Here is a 25,721-nt window from a genome sequence, read left to right on the forward strand (position 1 = left end):
TCAAATAAATAAATTTAAAAATCTAAAAAAAAAAAAGCGGGTTAACTATATTTGCAACACGCTTTGGAAGTAGAGAGAGACTGAGGGAAATGTGATGGTGGACGCGATTTGGAGGTGAAAAGTGAGTATTAGCTGCTTAAAGAAAGAGCATAGTATTTGAACTTGTGGCTTATTTACTATTTCCCTTCCTCTCAAGGAATGAGAATAACGTGCTTGTACTCCTTGTCTAAATGTCAGCAGACCTAACTGCTGGGTAGGACAGCAGAATAATGAAAAATTTAGTTCCTAGGGACTGTCTGTCCAAATTCAGATTTCTGCTGTCACCTCTGAGTGGGGTAGAGCTCTGTGGTTAAGAATTTGGAGCCAGACAACTTGGGTTCATAGCCAAGCTGGGTCACTTACCAGCTGGGTGACCTTAGCCCAATGTGCCTCAGTTTACTCATCTGCTAAATGGGGATAATGTTTTGAGGGTTAAATAAGTCAGTACACTTAGTGCTTAGAATGGTGCTTAGAATGGGGCGCCTGGGTGGCTCAATGGGTTAAAGCCTCTGCCTTCGGCTCAGATTATGATCCCAGGGTCCTGGGATCGAGTCCCGCACTGGGCTCTCTGCTCGGCAGGGAGCCTGCGTCCTCCTCTCTCTCTGCCTACTTGTGATCTCTGTCTGTCAACTAAATAAATAAAATCTTTAAAAAAAAAAAAAAAGAATGGTGTCAGAGCTATAGCAAGTACTCAAAATTTATTAGCCATTATTAAGACGCCTGTGTGACTTTTGGCAAATTACTTCTAAAGCTTCAGTGTATTCAACTATAACAATATGATAACAATGCAATATTGTAGTAAAAGCCAGATGATATTAACAGGGTTGCTGGGAGGAAGAAGTGCAATTATATAAAGCACTTGGCATGTCTGGTGTTCAGGAAGTGTTCAAAATGTGTGAGCTGTTCTTATTGTCATCACTGTCAGAGTCCACAGACGGATGCTAGGCTATCTGCAAGGTCCATTTTGTTAACAGAGCTGATAAACTTAACATAAATGTGCTGTACTATCATACGTTAACTATATATTGTACTGCTATAATAGATAGTATGGTTGATAATATTAATGTGTAAATGTGCTATGCAAAATTTTCTGTCCCTTGCTGTTTCTCTTCTTTCCTTTTCTTTTTATTGAAAGATTTTATTTATTTATTTGACACAGAGAGAGAGCATGATCGGGCAGAGGGAGATGGAGCAGGGAGCCTGATGCGGGGCTTGATCCTGGAACCCTGGGATCATGACCTGTGCCGAAGGCTGACACTTAACCGACGGAGCCACCCAGGCGCCCATCCCTTCCTATTTCTTCTTTCACAATTTACAAGGAAAAGGGAGGGTGCTTCCTTTAGAATTTTTAAAAATTGGAGTATATTAAAAAAAATTAAAAATAAAAATAAATAAAAAATTGGAGTATAACATAAACACAGAAAAGTGCACATATCCCAGGTATACAGCTTAATGAAGTCTTATAAACTGAACATACTTGCATAACGAAGTTGGCTTCCTTTAGAACACACTTAATATCTAATACAGTGTATAGTTTGCAAACAGACTGAGGCAAAGATAAAGACAAATCATTTAAGAAAAGAGAAAGGCAGGTAAAAGCTCCAGGAAGAATAACATCTGATACGAGAACCAGGCATAGCTTGCCTCTACAGTGAGGGAGACTTACGTGGTCACTCTGTTTATTGATTTTCAGGTTTTAGATCCTCAAAATGCATCAGAGAAGGCTTCAAAGCAGGGTTGTAAATGTCAGCTTTGAGGTGGAGATGTGGAGGGATGCTGTGAGGCAGCTACAGATACCGGTAGTAGTTGGCGGAAAAAGAGGTAAAAATGTCTCAGGTTAGGAAAGTCATCAGTACAGCCAACAGTTGAGATTAGGATCTGGGGATGGGGCAGCAGAGAACTTGAGCCTCATCTATCACAGCAGGAAGTCAGCTTGTGTTATTATAGAAGGTGTCTGAGATGGGTCAAGTCAAGAAAGAGTTGAGAGAGAAGCTGTTTGGAGATGTGATAGAAACTAGCGGAAGAAATCATGAACAGAAGACTTAAAATGCTTCCCTTGAGGAATCCGGATTTGGAAGTGGAGGAGGTGGGGTACAGGACTCCTGGTTTTTACTGTCAGTGCTTTTGAACAATTTGATTTTGTTGGGGAACAAGAATTCTGTCCTCTTCAAGGTCCTTCTAGTCAGACTAAGAATCAAATTGACAGGAGTTGCATTAGTTGAGATGTGCTGTGGATTTTAAATACACACTGAGCTTAAAAGGTAGCATGAAAAGAAAAAAAACAGAATGTAGAATACCTCATACTTTTTACAAAATTGGTGATATGTCAAAATAACATTTTGGATATATTGAGCTACATAAAATAGAATGTTAAAATTAATTTCTCCTCTTTTGTTCTTTTAAGTGTGGCAACTAAAAAGGTTAAGATTATGTTTTTATTTTTATTGGACAGTGCTGGCCTAGCACTTTCACTGGTTTTTGCTGTCCTAGCAATAGGAAAGGTAAAGGATCCAAAATGTGACCGCTTAAGCGTCTGCCTTTGCCTCAGGTCATGATCCCAGGGTCCTGGGATTAAGTCCGCATCAGGCTCCATGCTAAGTGGGGAGCCTGCTTCTCCCTCTCCCACTCCCCTGCTTGTGTTCCCTCTCTCGCTGTGTCTCTCTGTCAAATAAATAATAAAAATAAAATCTTAAAATAAAACAAACAAACAAAAAATCAAAATAGGTCCATTTTCCCTGAAGAACCAGTCTCTGGCCCCAAAGTATTATCAATTTTCTAAACCTGACTATTTTTATAACGTTTCTAGAGATTTTTTTTCCTTTCTTTTAGTTTTTGTATGTGGAAGAATGGCTTGTTTTTGTTTTTGTTTTTAAGACTATTAATCACAGGAAAGTTTCCAAATGGTCATGTGTATAGATGTTTTTGCCTCTGCTCTTCTTTTTTAAAAAAATACATTTTAAAAACTAATAATCACAAAAAAGGAGAAGGGCAAAATCCATTTTTTTTTGTTTCATCATTTTTATTTTTCATATATCCAGGATTCATGATGTAAATCATTCAAAATAACTGAATATTAAAAGAATAGTTTACAGTTTGGCTCTGTTTGCACGAATATTTAACACAGGAAATCATTTTTACAAATACATATGTTTTCTTATAGGAATACTTTAATAAGGAAAATAAGTCATAAGTCTCTATACATCTTACATCAAATTCTATGCAGGTCCCCCCACCCCGACTGAACCAACATTTTGGGCTCTCCATCCCAGCACATTCACCACATCCAATAAACCAAACCACAGTGTGCCGCTGCTTGTCATTTTCAACCATTATTGAGGTTTGCACTGTTAAGAGTTCTTAGGATTCTTTTTCTCATCTTTCCTGATCGGAAAGCATTCACATGTTTAAGCTAGACGAGAACATTTAAACACCATTCCTTTTATTTTTTTATAATAATTTATTTATTTATTTGACAGACAGAGATCACAAGTAGGCAGAGAGGCAGGCAGAGAGAGAGGAGGAAGCAGGCTCCCCGCTGATCAGAGAGCCCGATGCGGGGCTTGATCCCAGGACCCTGAGATCATGACCTGAGCCAAAGGCAGCGTCCTAACTCACTGAGCCACCCAGGCGCCCCAAGATCTGGCATCCTTCTTATGCAGTGGCTTTGAAATAGCCTAATATTCCCCTATCCAGGGGCACATCATCATTCAGGCCTGGGGTGATCTTTGCAGAATACTGACCACGTTTACCTGAAGAGGCAGGATCCACCAGGGGAAACATTTGGTATTTATGCTAGTCCTTCCCTTTTACTGAAAAGAGTGTCCACTTGGCAGATCTTGTCTTACTTTTCAGGTAGCATGAATGAAAACCAAGAGACTAGCGGTTAGGGTTAGTACTTGATGCTCTGATTATCCAATACTTTTTTTTTTTTAACGTTTTATTTATTTATTTGACAGAGAGAGAGAGAGATCACAAGCAGGCAGAGCGGCAGGCAGACAGAGAGGAGGAAGCAGGCTCTCGGCTGAGCAGAGAGCCGGATGTGGGGCTCGATTTTAGGACCCTGGGATCATGACCTGAGCCGAAGGCAGAGGCTTTAACCCACTGAGCCACCCAGGTGCCCTGTGATTATCCAATACTCTTAAAAGGATTCTTTAACCAAGCCCTTGTCCAGTGGGACTACAGTGTGTCCCATTTCTCTTATATCTCATAGTTGATCAGTTCAGCTTCACTCATTGGTGGGACCTGTTCATTCCCTTCGTCCTTTGGACGTGAGGGATGGCTGTGGAGAGTTCTAGTCCATCAAACAAATTATGACCATCATAGTCATGCATTTTGAAATAATGGAGTTGCAGTCCTTGTGGGGACATCTCTGCTTCTGGTATGTTGATGACACCTTCTAGATGCTTCATGATAATGCTCTTGGTCGTGCACTAGATTCTTATCCAGGCCCATGCCACCAGGATGGGAGAAGCTGGCCCTGGCACCTGGGGCACAAAAGACCCAGAGCAGGCCATACAGGAAGGGGGTTCTGAGCAGCTGCAGAGATCTCATAGTTGCGGGTACCCTCACTGCCCTGTTTCCAAGCAGTTTTCCTCAGACGTGAAGCTTTCCAGAATGAGCCTTGCCCTCATCCTTAGAACGTTTCTCGTTGCCCTCCCCCACCTCTTCTGACTTGGGGGAAATCTATTTTTTTTTTTTTTAGTGTAAAATCGAGCTGTCTTTGAACAACATTAAAATATAAGCCCAATTTGACCTGAGGATGAGCCTTCTTGACACTTCTTTTTCATGTTCTCAGTTTTCTGTCTGTTATTTTTTGAGAATCATCCTTGAAGAAAGCTTTTATGTTTCCTTCTGGGGTCAGTACATCTGATTCTCTTAGCCTTCATCCTACAAAGATGTATACTATAGATTCAGACTCTCATTGTTGGAGATTGCATTTGTACAATAAAATCAAGAATTCTCAATGACATCTCATATTTTTTAAAAAAGATTTTATTTATTTGAGAGCGAGACAGAGAGCAAGAGTAGGGTGAGACGCAGACTCCCCGCTGAGCAGAAAGCTCCACTTGGAGCTCGATCTCAGAGCCCTGAGATCAGGACCCGAGCTGAAGGCAGATGCTTAACCCACTGAGCCACCCAGGTGCCCCAATGACATCTCAAATTAAACTGAAATTTCCATCCCAAGAAACAACAGGGAAGCATTTTAGGTCTGTACTTGCGAATTGTTCTTTTACGTCTATGGTCTTTATTATTAGTTTTCCATCCTGCTCTTAAATGGACTTTTTTGGCTTAGAAAGCATTAATTTAGTACTTAATATGCACTAGCTCCGATTATAGCTGCTAGGCCTATAAATGCAAATGTGATCTGACTCCTCTTTTCTGGGACTCATGGTCTTCATTTTTAATTTGATGGAAACGGAGAAACTGACAAGTTGTCCCCAGCATAACTCCTTCTTCATATAACCCTAATGTTTATTTTGGCTTATTGGACACTAGGTCAGGCATCCTTTTGGGTTCGTTTTAAGTTGTGCTCAACATTTGTGTTTGTGCATGATTTAAGCTTTTGAAGAAGGGCCATCAAGCAAATTTTCAGTTTTAAGCGGGTAGATGTGGTTGAAATGTCTCCAAAGCCTTTGTGAGGCTCTTACTTTTCAGATCAGTGGAGCTAACAGTCTTTATTTGTTAAGAAGTCCAGGTCATCTCCACATAAGCCTGAAATAATTTATGCTTGGCTTAACGAAATAAATTCTTTCTTTCTGTCTCTCTCTTTATTTCAAAAAAGAAGAATCCTTTCCTTAAAGCAAAGCAGACGTTGCACATCTCATAAATTTGCTGTTGCTTCGATTTCAACTCTGGATAAATCTTAAAATATTGTTATAGGCGATATTTTCCTTGTTGTGTGGGGGAAATAATTAACGTATTCTAGTTATAATACTGAAGGTTTCTGACCTTCCAAATTGGCTGAGGGAGTGCAGTACCATTTTAAGCCATGTGAGGGCAGAAGTGGATAAAGTTTAAAGTTTTTGCCTCTTTTTTTTTTTTTTTTTTTTTCCCTTCGATTGCCTGTTGATTACGGGAGTACACCTATGACAAAACAGATGTCCCTATATGGTTTAGTTTAAGTGCAGGCCTTTTTCCACCACCCCCCCCAACATTTTTTCTCATTAGATTCTGGTACATTGCAGTTGGTGAGCAAGGACTTCAGCCCCTCACCCCCTGCCAATTTCCTGATTGCATGTGGTATTTCTAGGATTTTCATAATTAAGTTTGTCATTCTCCTACAGAAAGGTCACATCTGTTCCATCCCAGGAAGCTTGAATTTTAATTAAGTTTTGTTATCTGACTTAAAATTACCGAAGAATAATTTTTTTCTGTAGCAATGTAGTCCTGAGATTCCTTAGTTTGATTCCATTATAATGATGATAACAGGTACTAGAATGCTGTTACCTAGGGCTTATAATTAAATTTTGAGACCCTCTGTTCTGGGATGAGCACTAAGCTAAACCCTGTTGGAGAGAGAAAATTTTACTGTTACCCTTCAAGGTTCTTCTGGCTGGTCTAAAAATCAAACTGACATGAAACAGATTAATATGAGAAAAATCAAACAATGGCTTAGTTACATTTGTACAGAAAGTTCATATGAACATGAGAGATTCCAAAGCAGACAGGCAAAATGAGGTTAACATGATATCCCCAACCAAGGAGAGGGTAGAGGCCTGCAGGTTACAGAGGGGAGGAAGACCATTTGCAGAGAGGCAAAGATGTTTGGACAACAAAGACTTCCCTGTTATGCAGCTTAGTTTCTTAGGTAAAGAGGAATCTCTGGTGATGGCTCTCTTCCTGGTACCAGGATTCTCCACTTTCCAATGTAATTGTAAGCAGTTGAGAGGGAAGGAGGGAACTTTTCCTGAATCTGCTGGGTTTTGATTGCTTTTAACTCAAAATAATCTTCATGGCAAAGTGGCATATTTAAAAATTTAGGGGCGCCTGGGTGGCTCAGTGGGTTAAAAATTTTAAAAAATATATTTTATTTATTTATTTGACAGACAGAGATCAGAAGTAGGCAGAGAGGCAGGCGTGGGGTGGGGGGAGAAGAGAGCCTATCAGGGCTCGATCCCAGGACCCTGAGATCATGACCTGAGCCAAAAGCAGAGGCTTTAGCCCACTGAGCCACCCAGGCACCCCAGGAGAGAGAGATTCAAAATAATTTTTGTTTTTTTGTATTCTGAGTTTTTATAAGGTCACTCTGTTGGTATGTGACAAATGATTTGATGGTAACACGGGAGAGGGTAGAAGCTCAGAGGCCCTTTAGATTGGGAGGCGGGCAGAGAGTCAGGTCTGCTGTTGTCGTATGAAAGCAGCCATAGGCAGTGTGTAAGTAAACAGTCACAGCTCTGTGCCAACCAATACAACTTTATATAGAAAACCAAGCAGCAGGCCATAGTCACCACCCCCTGGTTTAGATTATTGCCATTGTCCTGGCAAACGGCGGCGTTGGCGTGGGTGTCTAAGGTGCTGGCACTAGATATAGAGAGCCGTGGAGAGATTTTCAAGAGGTTTTGCAGGTATGACCCACCGGGCTGGATCCGAGGAGGAAAAGGGAGGGATCAAGGATGGTTTCCAGGCTGCCGGCTTGAGCTAGTTAGTAGGAAGAGACACTTGCGCTAAGAATAGGAGACACTCAGAGAAACGGGCCCAGGGAGAGTTCTGTTTGGGCCATGCGAAGTTTGAGTCAGTGCTGAGTCATCCATGATATCAAGGACGGGTTGGCTCCACAACCCAGTTGTGCTGGGAAGAAAGGTTGGGGCTCCTAGTAGATTTTGGACCTACTCAGGTAGCTGAAGCCAAAGAAGATAGTGGATTCTGGGACTGATCCCGCCATGACCTCTTCTTATCAGCATCCAGATCATTCCAATTAGCGCCTAAGTTTTACCGCCCCCCCCTTTTTTTTAGTTTTATTTACTTAAGTACTCTCTACACTCAAATGTGGGGCTTGAACCCATGACCCTGAGATCAAGAATCCCACACTTTAGTGACTGAGCCGGCTGGGAACCCCAAGTTTTACTCTGGATTATTGTTCTTTAGTGCTGCCTAATTTTCCTTGATAAATTCTGAGCTCCTCAGGAGCACGGTTGTCTTAAGTTCTTTTCAGTACCTCATTTATAGTATTGAGTGTGCAGTAGATCCTCAAAGGCTAGAGAATTAATTTTAAAATCCTTGTGATCGTCTTAAAGTATTTAAGTATGATGAGGATGAGTAGGTTGAGGCAAATGTTATCCTAAAGTCAAAGCTTATTTTAAAATGCCTTACATTAAAAAAAACACCTTGGGCGCCCGAGTGGCTCTGTCATTACGCTTCTGCCTTTGGCTCAGGTCATGATCCCAGGGTTGTGGGATTGAGGCCCACATCGGGCTCGCTGCTCGGCGGGAAGCCCGCTTCTCCCCGTCCTGCTCCCCCTGCTTGTGTTCCCTCTCTCTCTGTCAAATAAATAAGTAAAATATTTAAAAAAAAAAAAAATGCCGTACTTGTTGGAAGCACATTGTAAATTAAGTTAACATTTGTCAAAGGATTACGCTGTCGAGAATATCACTGGGGCTTTTGGAAGGACTTGTTTCAGAAAGGCAGCACGTTTTAATAGTAGTTAATTCGAGTAATACCACCATTGCCGAGACTGTTCAGAAGTCTGCAGGAGGGGTGTGTGTGTGTGTGTGTGTGTGTGTGTGTGTGTGTGTACATGGAGAGGGAGAGAGAGAGAAAGAGAGGCAGGCCCGGGTGGCTCCCACCTTTTCTCATAGCGTCACTGGATTTCCGTTCTACCTTCCACATGGTCCACGGGTAGAAACTAGCTGATCTCACTCCTCAGTGGCCTGTGTTCTGGATCTTTTCACCTGCTTATGAATTCCCTTCCATTAAAGCCTTCCTGGAGTGCCTGGGTGGCTCAGTCGGTTAAGCATCTACTTTTGGCTCAGGTCATGATGTCAGCATCCTGGGAAAAAGCCCCGCATCATGGTCCCTGCTCAGCGGGGAGTCTGCTTCTTCCTCTGCCTGCTGATCCCCCTGTTTGTGCTCTGTCTCTCAAATACATAAATAAACTCTTAAAAAAAAAAAAGCCTTCCCTTTTTTTGTACACTTTTTTTTTTTCAATCTTGGTGAGATGAAGTGTTGTCAGCTTTATAATGATCCCCATTTTTCTGGGTGGGGGGGGTTTACTATCTGTAAAATTCAACTGAATCAGTGATAGAAGAATTCATTTACTTAACTTAGTCCATATCTCCACACAACAGGCAGTATAGTATTATAAACACAGGAATCAGGTCATTCTTAAAATTCTCCTTTAAAAAAAAGATTTGGGTGCCTGGGTCGCTCAGTGGATTAAGCCTTTGCCTTCAGCTCAGGTCATGATCTCAGGGTCCTGGGATCAAGCCCCACATTGGGCCCTCTGCTCAGCAGGGAGTCTGCTTCTCCCTCTCTCTCTGCCTACTTGTGAACTCTCTCTCTCTCTGTCAAATAAATAAATAAAATCTTAAAAAAAAAAGAAGAAGAAGAAGAAGAAAAAAGATTTATTCATTGGGGTGCCTGGATGGCTCAGTCAGTTAAGCATCTGCCTTCGGCTTGGGTCATGATCCTGGGGTCCCGGGATCGAGCCCCACATCAGGCTCCTTGCTCGGTGCGGAGCCTGCTTCTCCTTCTCCCTCTGTTGCTCCCTCTGCTTGTACTCTCACTCTCAGATAAATAGATAAGATCTTTTTACAAAATAAAGATTTATTGATTTATTTTGGGTGGTGAAGGGCAGAGGGAGAGGGAGAGGGAGAATCTCAAGCAGACTCCCCACTGAGCATGGAACCTGACTTGGGGCTCCATCCCAGGACCACGAGATTAGGACCTGAGCCAAAACGAGGAGTCAGACGCTTAACAGACTGAACCACCCAGGCACCCCTTAAAGCCCTCCTTGACCTTGCTTTTTTTCCCCTTCTTGACGCTCTGCCTGTTCTCTTACCTGCTTACCTGGCTATGTTATCCTGCATCCTTTCTTCTTAGTTTCCTTTCTAGTCTCCAGTCTGTCTTTCTGAGATGTACAGTGCTTTTCTGTTTCGCGTCAAACAGCTTAGTGAGGTTTAATTTATCTATCATAAATTTCAACAGATTTAAGTATACAATTCCATGATTTTTAGTATATTTATAAACTTCTGTTCTTGCGCTCACTGTTTATTAATAATGCTTTTATTAGTCTGTATACAGTGGAAGGTCACTTGTGTCTTTTTTTTTTTTCTGTTCCCAGTTGGGTGGCACCATTGGAGACATTGAAGGAATGCCGTTTGTGGAAGCATTCAGACAATTCCAGTTTAAAGCCAAAAAAGAGAATTTCTGTAATATCCATGTTAGCCTTGTCCCCCAGGTGAGCTTTCCAGATAAGCAACTTCTATATATCTTCCTGTGATATTCTGTTTATTCCACATTTTCTTTTTAAAAGGAGATAGAAGTTTATTGAATACACTGCAAGGGAACAGCGGGCAGGACAGCAAAGGAGAGACTGTCTGCCTGTTTTTTCCACATTTTAAACTAGGGAGCCCTTAATTATGCAGAAGAGCTAACTATCCAATATATTAACAGTGACCCATTTCTTTTCAGCCCAGTGCTACCGGAGAACAAAAAACGAAGCCCACACAAAACAGTGTTCGTGCACTGAGGGGGTTGGGCCTGTCTCCTGATCTGGTGAGTTACTGAGAATGGATAAATTTCTTGGAATAGGACCTTCATTTCTTTCTTTTTCTTTCTTTTTTTTTTTTAAGATTTTATTTATTTATTTGACAGAGAGAGATCCCAAGTAGGCAGAGAGGCAGGCAGAGAGAGAGGAGGAAGCAGGCTCCCTGTTGAGCAGAGAGCCCGATGCGGGGCTCGATTCCAGGACCCTGAGATCATGACCTGAGCCAAAGGCAGGTGTCCCTAGGACCTTCATTTCTTGATCTGTAACATCAGCTAAGTTTTTTTTATTTCTCAAGTGGTTCCTGTGACATTGAGCTCTTTGTATCTTGGGGCCAGGGAAGGCTTATTTCCAGACCTCAGCGGTCGCTCCACACATTTCTAAATTGACAGTCTCTTCTTCTCCATGTCCCCCTGTGATTGGCCACATGGGCAGCCGGGCAAGTGCAATGTCCCATCATTTTTACAGTCCCTGGATCCCTTAGTGTGAGGTGGGTCCTTGGGGATTTTCCTGACACCCACGAGGGTGGGCTGTCATTGCTCTTATTCATAATACGGAATCCAGTTATGACCAACAGTCTAGATGAGAGGTTGGCAAACAAGGACCTCCAGCCTGCTGCCTGTACATACAGCTTCATTGGAACTTGGTACCACCTGTCTCTGACATTTGTCCACAGCACCTTTGTACTACAAGGATACAATTGAGTAATCGGGATGGTAGCTTCTTCTTCTTCTTCTTTTTTTTTTTTTAAGATTTTATTATTTATTTGACAGAGTTCACAAATAGGCAGAGAGGCAGGCAGAGAGAGAGGGGGAAGCAGGCTCCCTGCTGAGCAGAGAGCCCGATGTGGGACTTGATCCCAGAACCCTGAGATCATGACCTGAGCCGAAGGTAGAGGCTTAACCCACTGAGCCACCCAGGCGCCCCAGGACGGTAGCTTCCTGACTTGCAAAAGCTACAGTGTTTACTGTCTGGCCCTTTAGAGAAAACGCTTGCCACGCCCCCCTCTAGCTCAGCTCCTGTAAAAGAGGCATTTGTGAGCCTTCACTCTTGTTTACGAGAGATGCCTTGACATTCTGAGCCCTTCCTGGTGGACTCGAGTTGATTACACTTGCTCACATTAGCGCTCAGGTGTTTCTAATAGTCCCATGGACTTGCCCAGAATGAACTGGTACGCACTCAGTCAAGTCTCCGGTTGTAAGAAGAAATTAACATAGCCTCCTCCCGCAAACGAACAGTGGCAGGAACCGCCCGATTCCTGCTTGCTGACCTGTGCACACCCGACTTTGACAGATTGTCTGCCGAAGTTCAACGCCCATCGAGATGGCTGCGAAGGAAAAGATTTCTATGTTTTGTCACGTGAACCCCGAACAGGTGAGTGCTGCTCTTTGCCTTGTAATGACTTGCAGGCAGGCAGTTCTGCAGACGCGAATGTTTGGACTCTCTGGAATGACTGTCCTACTTTTCATGGCACTAATTAGGAAAGCCTTGGGAGAGTCATATCCAGCCAGCCCCGGCTTCCTTGCTCTTCAGTGAACAACCTGAGACTTCCAATTTCCTTACCTAGATCATGATCTCTTTGTATCATCACTCCTGATGTTACAGGGACAAAACCAGGAGGGCTTTCGAACCAGGGAGAGAAGCCCGTGAAGCCTGCTTGTTTTCTGTTTGTCTTGTGCTTCTAGGCTGCTGCCTGCTTTCGCTCCAATTTCTCCTTTGCCCATGTTACAGCGTAACTTTGCCCGGACCGCACGTTACACGGACGTTCACACCATCGCCGCTGAGTCCATCAGTGGCCTCAGTTCTGTTCCCTGCTCTAGAAACCGTACTGTGATTTGGGCTCAAGTCCTCTGTCCTGCGAGACTTTCCACCTGGGTACTGGAGAGCTTTTTCTTTTTTCTTTCATTCTCTTATCTGTTTCTTGTTTGCAAGAAGGCTTTCGTGTAAGGGCTCAGGGTTGGCTATAGTTTAAAAGGTGGTATGAATGGTGCTCAGGAAAAGGGTGAGGTTTGGAGAGACTTTTGTTTTGTTTTAAAGATTTTATTTATTTATTTGTCAGAGAGAGGTCACAAGTAGGCAGAGAAGCAGGCAGAGAGAGAGGAGGAAGCAGGCTCCCTGCTGAGCAGAGAGCCCGATGTGGAGCTCGATCCCAGGACCCTGGGATCATGACCTGAGCCGAAGGCAGAAGCTTAACCCACTGAGCCACCCAGGCGCCCCTGGAGAGACTTTTGTTTTCTTCAGTTTAGCCCTGGGTTCTCTGAAGCCTAAAAATCATCGCCTCAGATTTCTATATCAGGATTTCTGGATCCCGGATACCAGGGTCACACAGCCTCCTGCCTGATAAAGTTTTCAGAGTTGGGTTACTGAGAGCTCTGAGAAGGGAAGTGTGCAAATTTCTAACCCTACCGATCCTGTTTTTTCTTTTCTTTTAAGGTTTTATTTATTTATTTGACAGAGAGTGAGACAGCAAGAGAGGGAACACAAGCAGGGTGAGTGGGAGAGGGAGAAGAAGCAGGCTTCCCACTGAGCAGGGAGCCCGATGTGGGGCTCGATCCCAGGAACCTGGGATCATGACCTAAGCCAAAGGCAGACGCTTAAAGACTGAGCCACCCAGGCGCCCCCAAAGCCTGTTTTCGATAGAACGATAGTTACGAAGAATTCTATCCGAGCAGCCCACAGGCTAGTTTATTAGCCATTTTTCAGCACATCTTTTTTTCTGATGTGAGTTAACGCTCCCATTTCTTGGTTCCTAGTGAACTGGCATTTAAAGATCTTCTTCTCTGGTTTCCTGTGGAAGGAATGGAGGGTCAGAGGCATCTCTCTGGATGTGGTTGTTACCATGACATTTGAAAAAAAATCTCTCTCTGGACCGGAGCATGAATGAGTAGAGTTCTACATGCCACGTCTTCCAGCATGGGAGTTTGGGCTGCCCAGAGATTTAGTTGTAATTAGTAGCGGAGCTGGAGCTTACGTCAGTGGCATCTTGGCACTTCGAATTGCTTCAGTGAATGCACAAGTGAGGTGCAGTGGTCCTAGGTATCAAGTTGGTGACGTGCAAACAGCTTAGGAACTTTGGAGTGGATTTAGCTATAGCTTTGGGAAGAACTGAACACACAGAATGAGCAGAATATTTCTTGGCATTGATTGAGAATGTGGCAGATCCTTAAATGCCTGCCAGTGGCCCCTTAGATATACTCGAGACAGCGTTGAGAGCTCGTTAGGGTAAGTGTGAAAAACAACCGTACCACCTTGGAAGGCGCCGTTCAAACAGGTGTACTAATTGCTTTGACTGGGTTCAGTGTGTGCTTGAAAATTTATCCAAGGGAAGAGAGTAGACAGCAGTAGCAACAGCAACAAATGAACACACACGAGCGCACACACACACACACACACACGAGCCACACAACCACATTGAGAAGACACAATGCACATATTCAATGTTACTGCTTTAGCTTGGACTTAGATGATGCCTTGGGCCATGTGTCTTAGGTATTGACCCATAAAGCATCCATGTGTCAATACCCATTCTCGGATACCAGCTGGGGTCCTGCAGTTCAGCTGTGACACTAACCACTTGGAGTGGGGTTCCGCACACTGAGGGCAGAGTTCTTTACAAGACGGCCCCCCACTTCAGTCACCAGCCACAAGTTTCCAGTGTCCCTGAGCCACCGACACTTCTGCCTGGCTGACTACAGATTTGGGGCTTCCCATAACCCCCTCAGGTTCAATAATTCTCTAGAATGATTCATGGAACTCAGGAAAATGTCATACTTATTACCAGCAATTTGATTATAAAGAGTGTGGAGGAACAGCCGGATAAAGAGATACACAGGGCAAAGCATGGGAGGATCCCAAGCTCAAGGTCAAACTCATTTTCCAGCCCTGGAGGTCAGGGGGCTGAAAGTTTCCAATCCTGCTTGGGTTTTCTCGTGACCACCTCCCATCCTGAAGCCATCTAGGGGCCACCAGGAGTCGCCTCATTGGCATAACAAAGATGCACCTGTCACTCAGGAATTTCCAAAGGGTTTTGAAGCTTTGTGCCAGGAATTGAGAACAAAGACCAGATATATATATATATATATATAAAATTGATTCTATCATGGCATCCATGTTTCCAGAATTGGAATAATGTGTTCAAAGAGTTTTATAATTAGATCAAAGTAAGCTTGTGTTAAGGTCACTGGGCTCTTGGTTTTCTTCAGTATAAATGAACTTACATGTCTCTTGATTTTTGGCTCATTCTTGAACTCCTTCTTGTGGCATATTTGAGGTGTTCCATTTAAATATGGTGTTTTATCATCATTAAACAGGTCATATGTATCCATGATGTTTCGTCCACATATCGAGTGCCTGTGCTTTTGGAGGAACAAGGCATTGTTAAATATTTTAAGGAGAGATTGGATCTGCCCATTGGTGATTCTGCAAGTCATTTGCTTTTCAAGTGGAGAAATATGGCTGACAGGTACGTGAAAGGAATTATTGATGTAATCTTTAATAATAATTCTTGGGTTTGGGGGTAGGATTGAGACATACCTTAAAGGATACCTATGCCACATTCAGCTTTCTGTATGTATATGTTTTGGTATGGATTTATCTAAAGCTTTAATACTTTGGTAGAGTGTTTTGCTGTATTCTTTGAAGATTTCTGGGGCTTTTGATTTTGTCCTACTTAAATGAAAGTGAATAGAAGGAATTTGGATTCTGGAATGATTTTTTTTTTTCTTTCAAAATCTGGAAGCTTTTTGACGGATTGATTGATTTCTCAGTTTCCAAACATTTTAAATGGGTTTAAATGTCACAGATTTTTTGGTTTGTTTTGCTTGTTTTTTTTTTTTAAGTTTGTTTATATATTTTTTAGTCGTATCTACACCCAATGTGGGGATCAGACTCAAGGACCCTGAAATCAAGAGTCACGAGGTCTTCCAGCTGAGCCAGCTAGGTGCCCCTGTTTTGCTTGTTTTTAAAGACTTGGCTAACATTTCCTAAAGTAAATCCCTTTTAAATGAGAGGTTTAGGCTCTGTCATTATTGCTCCATCCTGGAGTTATTAACTGGCAGCATTCTTATTAAAACCTCAGACAGGTTCTAGCTTTCAGACAACGATATTAATTTCAACAAGGCTTGTCTCCTTGGAAGTTCATGTGGAAATTAAATCCCTGTCACCTATTTTCTTTGACTAAATGTAGACAAGGCATTACTCCATAAAGTCCTGACTGCCTGGCTTTTTTGTGTTGCTTAGGTAGTGGACAGCGGTGACAAACGTTGGCTCTGGTGTTGCTAAGGAGTAGATCTTGAAAGTTCTCATCATAAGAAAAAAAAATTGTAACTGTGTGGTGATGGATGTTAATTAGACTTATTGTGGTGATCGTTTTGTGATACATACAAACACTGAATCACTATGTTGTATCCCTGAACCTAATATAATGTTATTTGTCACTTGTATTTCAATTGGAAAAAAAAAGGTAAGCTCTGGCATCAGGCACTCTGGATTGAGATCCCAGCTTCTCCTCTCACTAGCTGTGTGCGTTTGGGTAGATTACTTAACCTCTCTGGCACCCATATATAACTAGTACCCACATTGTGATAATGATGAGAGAAAACACATAAGACCTTAATCTCGCATTGGGCGCTGAGTATTGGTTACTGAGGTTGGTAACAATAATTAAAGTGGTTTGAAGGTGACGAAATCACTCACTTTGGTAGATGATCAGTAGATTGAAGTGTTCTTGCCCTGTCACTTACAAATTTAAAAAAGTGTCTTTGAATCTCTGGGACAAGTAAAATCAGGGCCAAAGTGCAGTTTCTGAACTTGAGTACTGTCTTGCACGATGATACAGTTAAGCTCCAGCCCTCCAGAATGCTTAAGGAATTAGTAGCTTTGGGGGAATTTTCTGAGTAGCTTGGGGCTGATCCTCTTTAAGCATTAGAAGTTTTAGTCTGTAACTCCTTTTATTGGAAATTGCTCTAAATTATACTCCGAGGTGCTGTGCTTTTAAAAGCCAGTGTCTGCTCTTCATGTCAGTTTCTTGGCTACTGGAACAAGTGACTACCAACTGGGTGGCATAAACTATCAGTTGTGAAGGTCCGAAGTTCAAAAGCAAGGCATCAGCAGGATTGGTTTCTTCCAGAGGCTCCAAGGGAGCCCACTTTCTGCCTCTGTCATTACGTGGCCTTCTCTTTGTCTCTCCACTTCTCTACTTCTCTCTCTCTCTCTCTCTCTCCGCCTACCCCCCCCCCCCACCTTGTATAAGGATGCTTGTCTTAACTTAATTGTATCTGCAAAGACCCTTCTTCCAGATATGGTCACATCCACAGGTTCTGGAGGACATAGGTTTTGGGGGCCACCATTCAGCTCACCACAGTCTTTAAGCAAAAGGAATATTGAGCATCGGTTTCTAGTGGTGTTGTGGGTTTATTGGTAATGATGGTAGGTACTGTCCCTTCAGTACAGCCTGTAGAGAGATACAAGGCAGCAAGCAGGGGTCAAAGTGGAGCCTTGTTCATGGAGATCCAGTGCTGTCCAGAGGCCAGGGGTCCCTGGTTGAATTGGATGGCAGAGCTCTTCTGGGACCCCAGACAAAGTGGAGACAGCTCACCTCCCCGGGGACCTGCGTGTGGAGTGGGCCTGCAAAGTGGGCCTGGAGTTAGGTCCAGGGCAGGTGAGAGCTTGGCTGGTCCGGACAGGGCCACGTGAGTGAAGAGAGCACAAGGGGAGTGCGCTCAGGATACATGACCTTCCTGGATGGCAGCCCTTGCCCCTGGGCCATCCTCCCTTCCCTGGCGGCGTGAGAATAAGGGAGAAGGGCTCATTCCAGCAGATGTGCTCAAACGTGGTTGTGATCACCAGTTCCCCAGGCCCAAACCTGGCGTGGACAGCGCTTCCCTCTGACATTGCATTGGAATCTTGCCTTGATACCAACTTGCTTTGTCACCAGTGTCCTTTATGTAGGGATGAGGGGGAGCCTGTGCAGCCACGCAGTCTCCCGAGTGACGTAAAATTCGGTTTAGCAGTTTAACTTCTCTGAGGTTCTTCAGTCACCTTCCTCGGAAGTCACCTTTACTGTCAGTTTGAACTTCTTAGCCGCTTCTGCATTTTTCTCCTGTGAGCGAGGAATGTTCCCGCTCACGGCAACCTTTCTGTTCTAAGGTATTTGGGGAAGGGTTTGCTTCCAGGCCCTAAAACATCTTCAGCCCCAAGATGACGTTTCTACATACATAGGACCAGAACGGACAATTTTCATGTTCGTTGTACAGTGTTCCTAACAAAAGCAACAGTAAACATTGTGTCTTTAGTGGTAAAATGTGATTGAACATCTTAGGTGGAATGGAATTTTCTCATAAAAATGATGTAAATGGCTTGTAATATTTTAAATAGTTATCTTAGTGCCATTCTTCAGACATGCCATGAATAACCTTCCTTTGTGGGCCTGCTGGAACTGTAACCGTTTTTAATGTAGACAGTTTGAATGCATTTTCTTATATAACGTCACCTTATAAAGTTAATATTGAAATGTTTCCTGTTGACATTCAGAATGCATTTTTCTTATACAGTGTCACCTTATAAATGAGTTTAAGGACAGCTCATTTTTATGAGATGGGGAGAGCTTTTTTACTTTTAATGGTTTTAACTGTTTCTCTGATACAATTTCCGTGGATTTATGTCTCTGCCTGCTTATGTAAGCCAACATTGGGGTTGCTTATGATTTTGCAATCTGTTGGCACTCAGATTTTCATTCAGCAGGGGTGGAGTGGAGTGGGGATTTGAGTCAAGTACATCAAGTTCGAGGCTCGACTGCCCTTCAGGTTTTGAGAGGTGCCTTGAGATAAGAACAGTGGCTGTCATTATATTTGTGATGTTATATTACATGCATATAACTCTTAAGCTGGTCTTTCATCTCAGGTATGAAAGGTTGCAGAAAACATGCTCCATAGCCTTGGTTGGCAAATACACCAAACTCAGGGACTGCTACGCCTCCGTGTTCAAAGCCCTGGAACATTCAGCCTTGGCCATCAACCACAAATTGAACCTGATGGTGAGCCCTTGCTGGTCTTCCGCATAGTTCAGTCATTCACTGTGGTATCTCGCGTTGTGTTGAAGGATCCCCAAGACTTCCGCCGGGATTGATGTCACCAGGACTCACAGTACTGAGTGTATAGCCCAACTTGTGGCTAAGATTTAATCCACTGAGAGGATACAGAGAGAAGTCAGCAAAGGGGAAAGGTGTATGCGATGAAGTCTGGGGAACTTCATATATATAGCTTGAGTCTAGACTTTGTCTTTGTTACATACAGAAGTAGCGCATGTTCAATGTAGGAAATGTAAACAAAGCATCATCTAAAATGCAGAAAGTGGGAGATCCCTCCTCCCTGAAACCCTGCTTCTCTGCTGTACCTGTTGTTCCCAGTTTGATGCATAGCTTTCTAGACATACGTATCTATGTTATATTTAATGATATTCCTTTTATCTTTTTTAAAGATTTAATTTATTTATTTGACAGACAGAGTAGGCAGAGAGGCAGGCAGAGAGAGAGAGGGGAAGGGAAGCAGGCTCCCCGCTGAGCAGAGAGATGCGGGGCTCCATCCCAGGACCCTGGGATCATGACCTGAGCCGAAGGCCGAGGCTTAACCCACTGAGCCACCCAGGGACCCCAAGCCTTACGATCTTGATTTAAGTGGTGAAGTATTTATATAATGCGCAAAAAGATACATGTATGCATCTAAGAAATTTAATAACTTCCAACTTAGGACCGATCTGACTTTTCTCTCATGTTTCTAGCCTCCTCTTGTCCTAATCACTTAAAAAAAAAAAAAAAAAGATTTATTTATTTATTTTTGAGAGGTAGAGAGCACAGGAGAAGGGGCAGAGGGAGAGAAAGAGGGAGAATCTCCAGCAGGCTCCGCGCTGAGCAGGGAGCTGGACGTGGTGCTGGATCTCATGACCCTGAGATCATGACCTGAGCCGAAATCAAGAGCCCGACGCGTAACTGACTGAGCCACCCAGGCACGTCCGTAATCGCTTCGTATCTGGCTTTCCAAGGAACACTTTACTTCCTGTTCTTCTCGATCCTCCGAGTCCCCAAGCCCCTCGTAGGGAAAAGAAAAGAGCAGTAGAAAAATTGTTAGATTACCAATTTTATAAAGCCTTTACAAGTTTGTATGTTAATATGGTCAGATAGTAATTTTTACAGAATAAATACTAAAATAATATAGTTCTATAGGGACTGTTACCTACCTAGGAGTCGTCCTACATGAATTTTCCAGTTGACAGAATTAGTTGACATTCGCTTCTGCGAAGTCCTATTTGAGTTATGGTCTCGCCATATTGTTTTTAGACCACTTCGCTTCTGTGCGAAAGACCACTTTTGCTTCCCTCGCCTGGCTTCCTGTAGCAGCCTCCGGCCTGCTGTGCTCTCTTCGCTCCATTTTTTCACCTCAAAGCGCTGTGATCCTTCTAAAATCTCTCTCTCTCTCTGTTCTCTCTGTTCCTTAAGACTTTCCAGTGGCTTCAAGTGTAAACTTCTCTCCCTGGGTGGAGTCTGTTGTGAGGGCCCCCGAGTGACTGCCCCATTGTCTGGTTCCTCTTTGCGTCCCTCCTCCCTGCGCGTCCCACACCTGCTCGGGCATCACCTCTCCAGAGGCCTCCCCCCACGGTGCTTCTTCCCATCTTCCCTGCAGTGTCTCCGTCTAGATTAAGTGTGGCTCCCACTTATTTCCACAGCGTTCTCTTTGCCCATCGTGGCCACTGTCATGCTATGGTGTGCGTGCCTGGGTATTGGGTTCTGTAGTCTTCCTGGAAGACTGCACGAGCCCCAAGACGAGACTGTGCTTTTCTATCCTCAGTGACCGTTGTAGTGTTTGCAAGAGTTGGGTCATAGTGTTAGATGCCTCCAGTATTTTTGAGTATCTAATTTTTTTTTTAAGTATCTATTTTTCTTAAGTGTGTTTTTAATCTATTGGATATATATATTTCTTTCTTTCTTTCTTTTTTTTTTTTTTTTCTAGTACATAGATTCCATTGATCTAGAACAGACCACCGAAACTGAGGACCCTGTGAAATTCCATGAGGCTTGGCAGAAGCTATGCAAAGCTGAGTGAGTGCCAAGGACTGCCCATACCAGTTAGGAGAATGCCATTGTGCTTTTCCCATAACGATCTGATTGACCCCAATTCCTAATTTTTATGCATTTTTGAAAGGTAGTCTGTCATACTTGTGGTCATTAAGGGTGGTCACGTTGCATCGTCTCCCATGTCCTTTGAAATGTGCCGCGTTCATGTTTTGTGGCATGTGCAGTGAAAATGGGTTTTATTTTGGGGGATGATGGGGATTCGGTATTAGGGAGAAAGGGGGTTGATTCTACTGAAAGATACAGAAATGGATCTTACATATGCACAGTTAAAGTACAAGGACGCAACTCTTCCTTCTTGGTTATATATTCTTTTTTACATCATTTGATTGTAGGTTTTATTTTATAAGTAATCGACAGAACTTTGGGGGGCAACATGGTATTGTGAGGGTAGAATGACTCTCCCAGTTAGTCCTTGAACTCTTGTCTTCTCCAATGAGTGTTTGCCTAAAAGGTCTCTGAAGTGTCTGTTAGCCAGGAGACTTTCATGTGCCACTATTTAATTAGCAATTGAAATTTTAGGCTGATTTTACCAGTTTAACTCTCTCTGATTATGTAAGAGATCTTAACTTTTTTTTTTTTTTTTAAGATTTTATTTATTTGAGAGAGAGAGAGAGAGCATGAGAGTAGAGAGGTCAGCAGGAGAAGCAGAGGGATCATGACCTGAGCTGAAGGCAGAGGCTTTAACCCACTGAGCCACCCAGTTACCCCTGAAAATCAGAGTTTTAAAAAGAAAAATAATGTCAAGTTCACCCTTGTGTTATGTTGATTGCAGTGGTGTTCTTGTGCCTGGAGGCTTCGGAATCCGAGGAACGTTGGGGAAACTCCAGGCCATTTCCTGGGCACGGGCAAAGAAGATCCCTTTCCTGGGTAAAACTCAAGATTATGCATCCTAACGATGACTTTTTTAGATTGTTGATATCTAGTAGTAGGGGTAACATTTCATAGAATGTGTTAACAGGAAAGGTGTGAACTCAGATTTGAATATTCAAGTGCCAAACAGTCTGCCATGGGGGCCAGCAAACTCTGTCCTGTTTTTGTAAATAAAATTTTACTGGAATAAAGCACACCAATGTGTTTACATATGGAATGTGGCTGCTTTTATGGTGCAGTGGCAGAGTTCAAGGCCTACAGCCTGCAAAGCATAAAATTTTTACTGTCTGGCCCTTTGTAGAAAAGGCTGTTGGCCTGGGAGAACTTAGCACCGTTCTGGTTGGGTAGCAAGAGGCTGAGAGAAGCTGCTATGTATACCGTTTTCACCTAAATTCATCTTTTCACCGCTTCCAGCTAGAAGAGACCATCCTACGTCACAGGAAGAGCTCTGCTAAAATTTGGTAGAGCCAAGTCTTTTTAATGTCTTTGTTCAAATTTTATTTATTTATTTTTTTAAAAGACTTTATTTAAAGAGCAGCAGGGGTAGTTAGATAGTTTGCAACTCTTGAGCTTTCTGTTTGACGCAGCGTCTCTTTATGTCTTAGCCATTTGGAACTTTCTGAACTTCCTCCCCCTTAAAGCACTCAGCAGTTTCGGGCCAAGTATACTGGTTGCCCTTCTCTGATGAGTCCCTTGCATACCTTAGATAAGTCTATAAAAACATCTGGAATGCTCCTTGGCGTGTGTTGAGTGGAGAGAATTGCTGGATGTGGAGATGGGTGAAGGGCCCATCGCTGTCGCAGCCGGCTGGGGGCTACGCGGGTGTTTGTTTTCCTCCTCGTCGGGCTGTCTGTTCCGTTCCGTCCCGCACCTGCCTTCCCTGCTCGCCAGCCTGCCCGAGCCCGCCGTGCAGATGCCGGCTTCCCCCAGCTGCTGCTGTTCCCGCAGGGACCGTATAGGCCTGTTCTGCGCCCCGCACCTGGCGCCCACTTCCCGCCCCTTAGATCCCAGCCCGCTGGCCAGCCTCAGGCTGCCCTCCGAGAAGAGGGAGTGTCAAGTCTCCCTCCTGAGCTGGGGTGTCGGTAGACCTCCTTGGGCGGAATCAGGTGCTCTGGGCCAGCCTCGCATCCCTCTCACATGTCTCGAGTTAGAGGAAAATTTGGGAGGAGGCGGATTTGCCTTTGGGACCTTGCCCTGTCTTTTCTTGCCCCTTTCTGACCTCGAATTCCTTCTTCCTCAAGTCCGGGTGGCCTCCTGCCTCTGCCACACATGCTCTGAGTGCAGAGGGCACAGGAGCGAACCCGGCAGGCAGTGTTGCTCTGTCCGAGCCTGCGTTCTAAGTGAAGGAGGTGGGCAGGAAAGGAAAGACCAGGAAATAGGAAGTAATACACAAGCTGCTCATTTGCTTTATGTATATGCTTTTTCAAATAGGAGTTTGCCTCGGCATGCAGCTAGCAGTGATAGAGTTTGCAAGAAACTGCCTGAACTTGAGAGGTAGGCCTGCTACTTGCTAGTAACCCTTTATTAAAAAAATTCTTATTACTTAACGTATTTTTCAGCAATACTGGTGAATTATTGACCTCATTTCTTCATCTTTAGATGCTGATTCCACAGAATTTGAGCCAAATGCCCGTGTTCCTGTGGTAAGTGGCTTGTTCATCTTTCTGGGGTCGGTCATGGTCATTTTGTTTCTGGGTCTGGCCAAAACGCATAAAGGGATATTATTTTTATTATCATTATGTTGTCCTTACCACATCAGGATGTTTTAAGTTAGATATGATTTTATTTTTATTATCACTACTGCTGCTATTATTTTTATATCAAATGGCTCTGCTCTCCATGGTCCCTCTTATCAGCTGTGCCTTGAAGAAACACAGTCCTGGACTGATTTCTTTTGGTGCTTCCCAGCTTTCACTGATTCTTTTTCCTATAAAATATTCAGTCCAAGTTTTTTGGCTAGGACTGAAGGCCACTGTGCTCTGTCACCTGCGGCTTTGCTACACTAGTCCTCCTCGTCCGTGGGGAAGACATGCCAAGACCCCCAGTGAATGCCTGAAACAGGATGGTACGCAACCCTAATATATACTCTATTTTTCCACAATAAGATGAACAATAGCTAATAATAAAATAGGGCAGTTATAATTTTGTGCTGTAATAAAAGTTAGGAGAGTGTGGTCTCTCACCGTCTCTCAAAATGTCTTATTGTGCTGGGCTCCCCCTTCTTGTGCTGCTGTGGGCTGATCAAATGCCTGTGGTGCGACGAAGTGAGGGGACTAGCAGCTAGACTGACCCTCCGATAATATGAAACCACGGATAATGGGGACTACTGGAATTCAAGTCGAGGTGTTCCTGTCCCTCCCATGCACGGGGTTTATGTTTGGACAATCTGAACGGTGTTTTTCTTTTCTTTTCTTTTTTTTAAATTTATTTTATTTTATTTATTTATTTGACAGATAGAGATCACAAGTAGGCAGAGAGGCAGGCAGAGAGAGAGAGAGGAGGAAACAGGCTTCCCGCTGAGCAGAGAGCACGATGCGGGACTCGATCCCAGGACCCTGGGATCATGACCTGAGCTGAAGGCAGAGGCTTTAACCCACTGAGCCACCCAGGCGCCCCTGAACGGTATTTTTCGATGTATCCTGATATTCCGTATACCTGAGCTGGTCCCCATCCTTCGACCTCCCTTCCTTTGGAATCTCAATAAAACCAGTGAAGAATTTAATTAAAAAAGTCAACCAGATCCGATGACGGACAACTTCCTATTCATCCTGGGAAGCCTATCCTGACCTCTGGTCTTTCCTTGCCTCAGCCTTCTGTGCCTCATGCCCATCTCTGTCAGACTGCACACCTCACCACTGTGATTGCTTTTTTAAAAGTTTATTTATTATTTATTTTGAGTAATGCCTACAACCAACGTGGGGCTCAAACTCATGACCTCAAGATTAAGAGTTGCATGCTCTTCCTGCTGAGCCAGATGTGTCCTGTGATCACTTTTTTTTTTTTTAAAGATTTTATTTATTTGAGAGAGGGAGTGAGCGAGAGAGAGAGAACATGTGCGTGTGTGAGCATGAGCTGAGGGAGAGGGAGACGGAGAAGCAGACTCCCTGCTGAGCAGGGAGCCCGATATGGGGCACGATCCGGGACCCTGAGATCATGACCTGAGCCAAAGGCAGTTGCTTAACCCAGTGAGCCACCCAGGTGCCCCCCCAACTCCATGATCACTTTTTTTTAAACATTGTTATTTTGAGAGATAGTTACAATGGCCTTCAGCATATTGACAGATGGGTACAACCATCACCATAATCCATTTTGGACCATTCTCATTACCTCAAAAGAAATGTCACACCCCTTAGCTGATATCCCCAACCTACTGTCACCCCCAGCTCGAGATAGCCATTAATCTGTTTTGGGTCTCTGTGGATTTGCCTGTTCTGGGCATTTCATGTCTGTGGCCTTCTGTGACGGACTCCTCTCGCTTAGTATAATGTTGTCAAGGTCTGTCTGTGTTACAGTGTCTATCCATACCTTGTTTCTTTTTATTGCTGAATAATGTTCCATTAGATGAACACAACACATTTTAGCAATCCATCCATCCATTGATGACATTTGGGTTATTTCTACTTTTTGACTACTAGGAATAATGCTGCTGTGACCATTGGTATACAGGTTGTGGTGCAGACATGTTTTCATTTCATCTATTACACCTAGGAGTGAAATTGAAAGTCATATGGTGACAGTATATTTAGACTCGTGAGGAACTGTCCCAATATAACACCTTTTCTTCCTGCCAGCCCTGTATGAGGGTCCCGGTTTCTTCACCTTCCTCACACTTGTTACTGTCTCTCTCTCTTTTTTTAAGATTTTGTTTTTAAGTAATCTCTACATTCCACATGGGGCTCGAACTTAGAACCCCTGGATTAATAGTTGTGTGCTCTACCGACCAAGCCAGCCAGATGCCCCATGATTATCTGTCTTTTGATTCTA

The 25,721-nt window shown here is 43.5% G+C and overlaps 1 protein-coding gene across 2 annotated transcripts in view; it reads left to right on the top strand.

Annotated features, from left to right (window-relative positions):
• CTPS2 (CTP synthase 2) overlaps positions 1 to 25,721 on the top strand; it is a 99,627-nt gene that overhangs the window by 14,462 nt on the left and 59,444 nt on the right. For both annotated transcript variants that reach the window (XM_082718395.1, XM_082718396.1), the window contains exons 5-13: positions 10,319 to 10,435; positions 10,669 to 10,752; positions 12,035 to 12,115; positions 15,052 to 15,203; positions 18,641 to 18,773; positions 20,743 to 20,831; positions 21,640 to 21,734; positions 23,169 to 23,231; positions 23,337 to 23,380. In XM_082718395.1, the coding sequence (XP_082574521.1) occupies positions 10,319 to 10,435; positions 10,669 to 10,752; positions 12,035 to 12,115; positions 15,052 to 15,203; positions 18,641 to 18,773; positions 20,743 to 20,831; positions 21,640 to 21,734; positions 23,169 to 23,231; positions 23,337 to 23,380 (858 nt within the window). The remainder of the gene's footprint in view (positions 1 to 10,318; positions 10,436 to 10,668; positions 10,753 to 12,034; positions 12,116 to 15,051; positions 15,204 to 18,640; positions 18,774 to 20,742; positions 20,832 to 21,639; positions 21,735 to 23,168; positions 23,232 to 23,336; positions 23,381 to 25,721) is intronic.

This window comes from Mustela nivalis, assembly GCF_964662115.1.
Source record: "Mustela nivalis genome assembly, chromosome: X".
NCBI lineage: Eukaryota > Metazoa > Chordata > Mammalia > Carnivora > Mustelidae > Mustela > Mustela nivalis.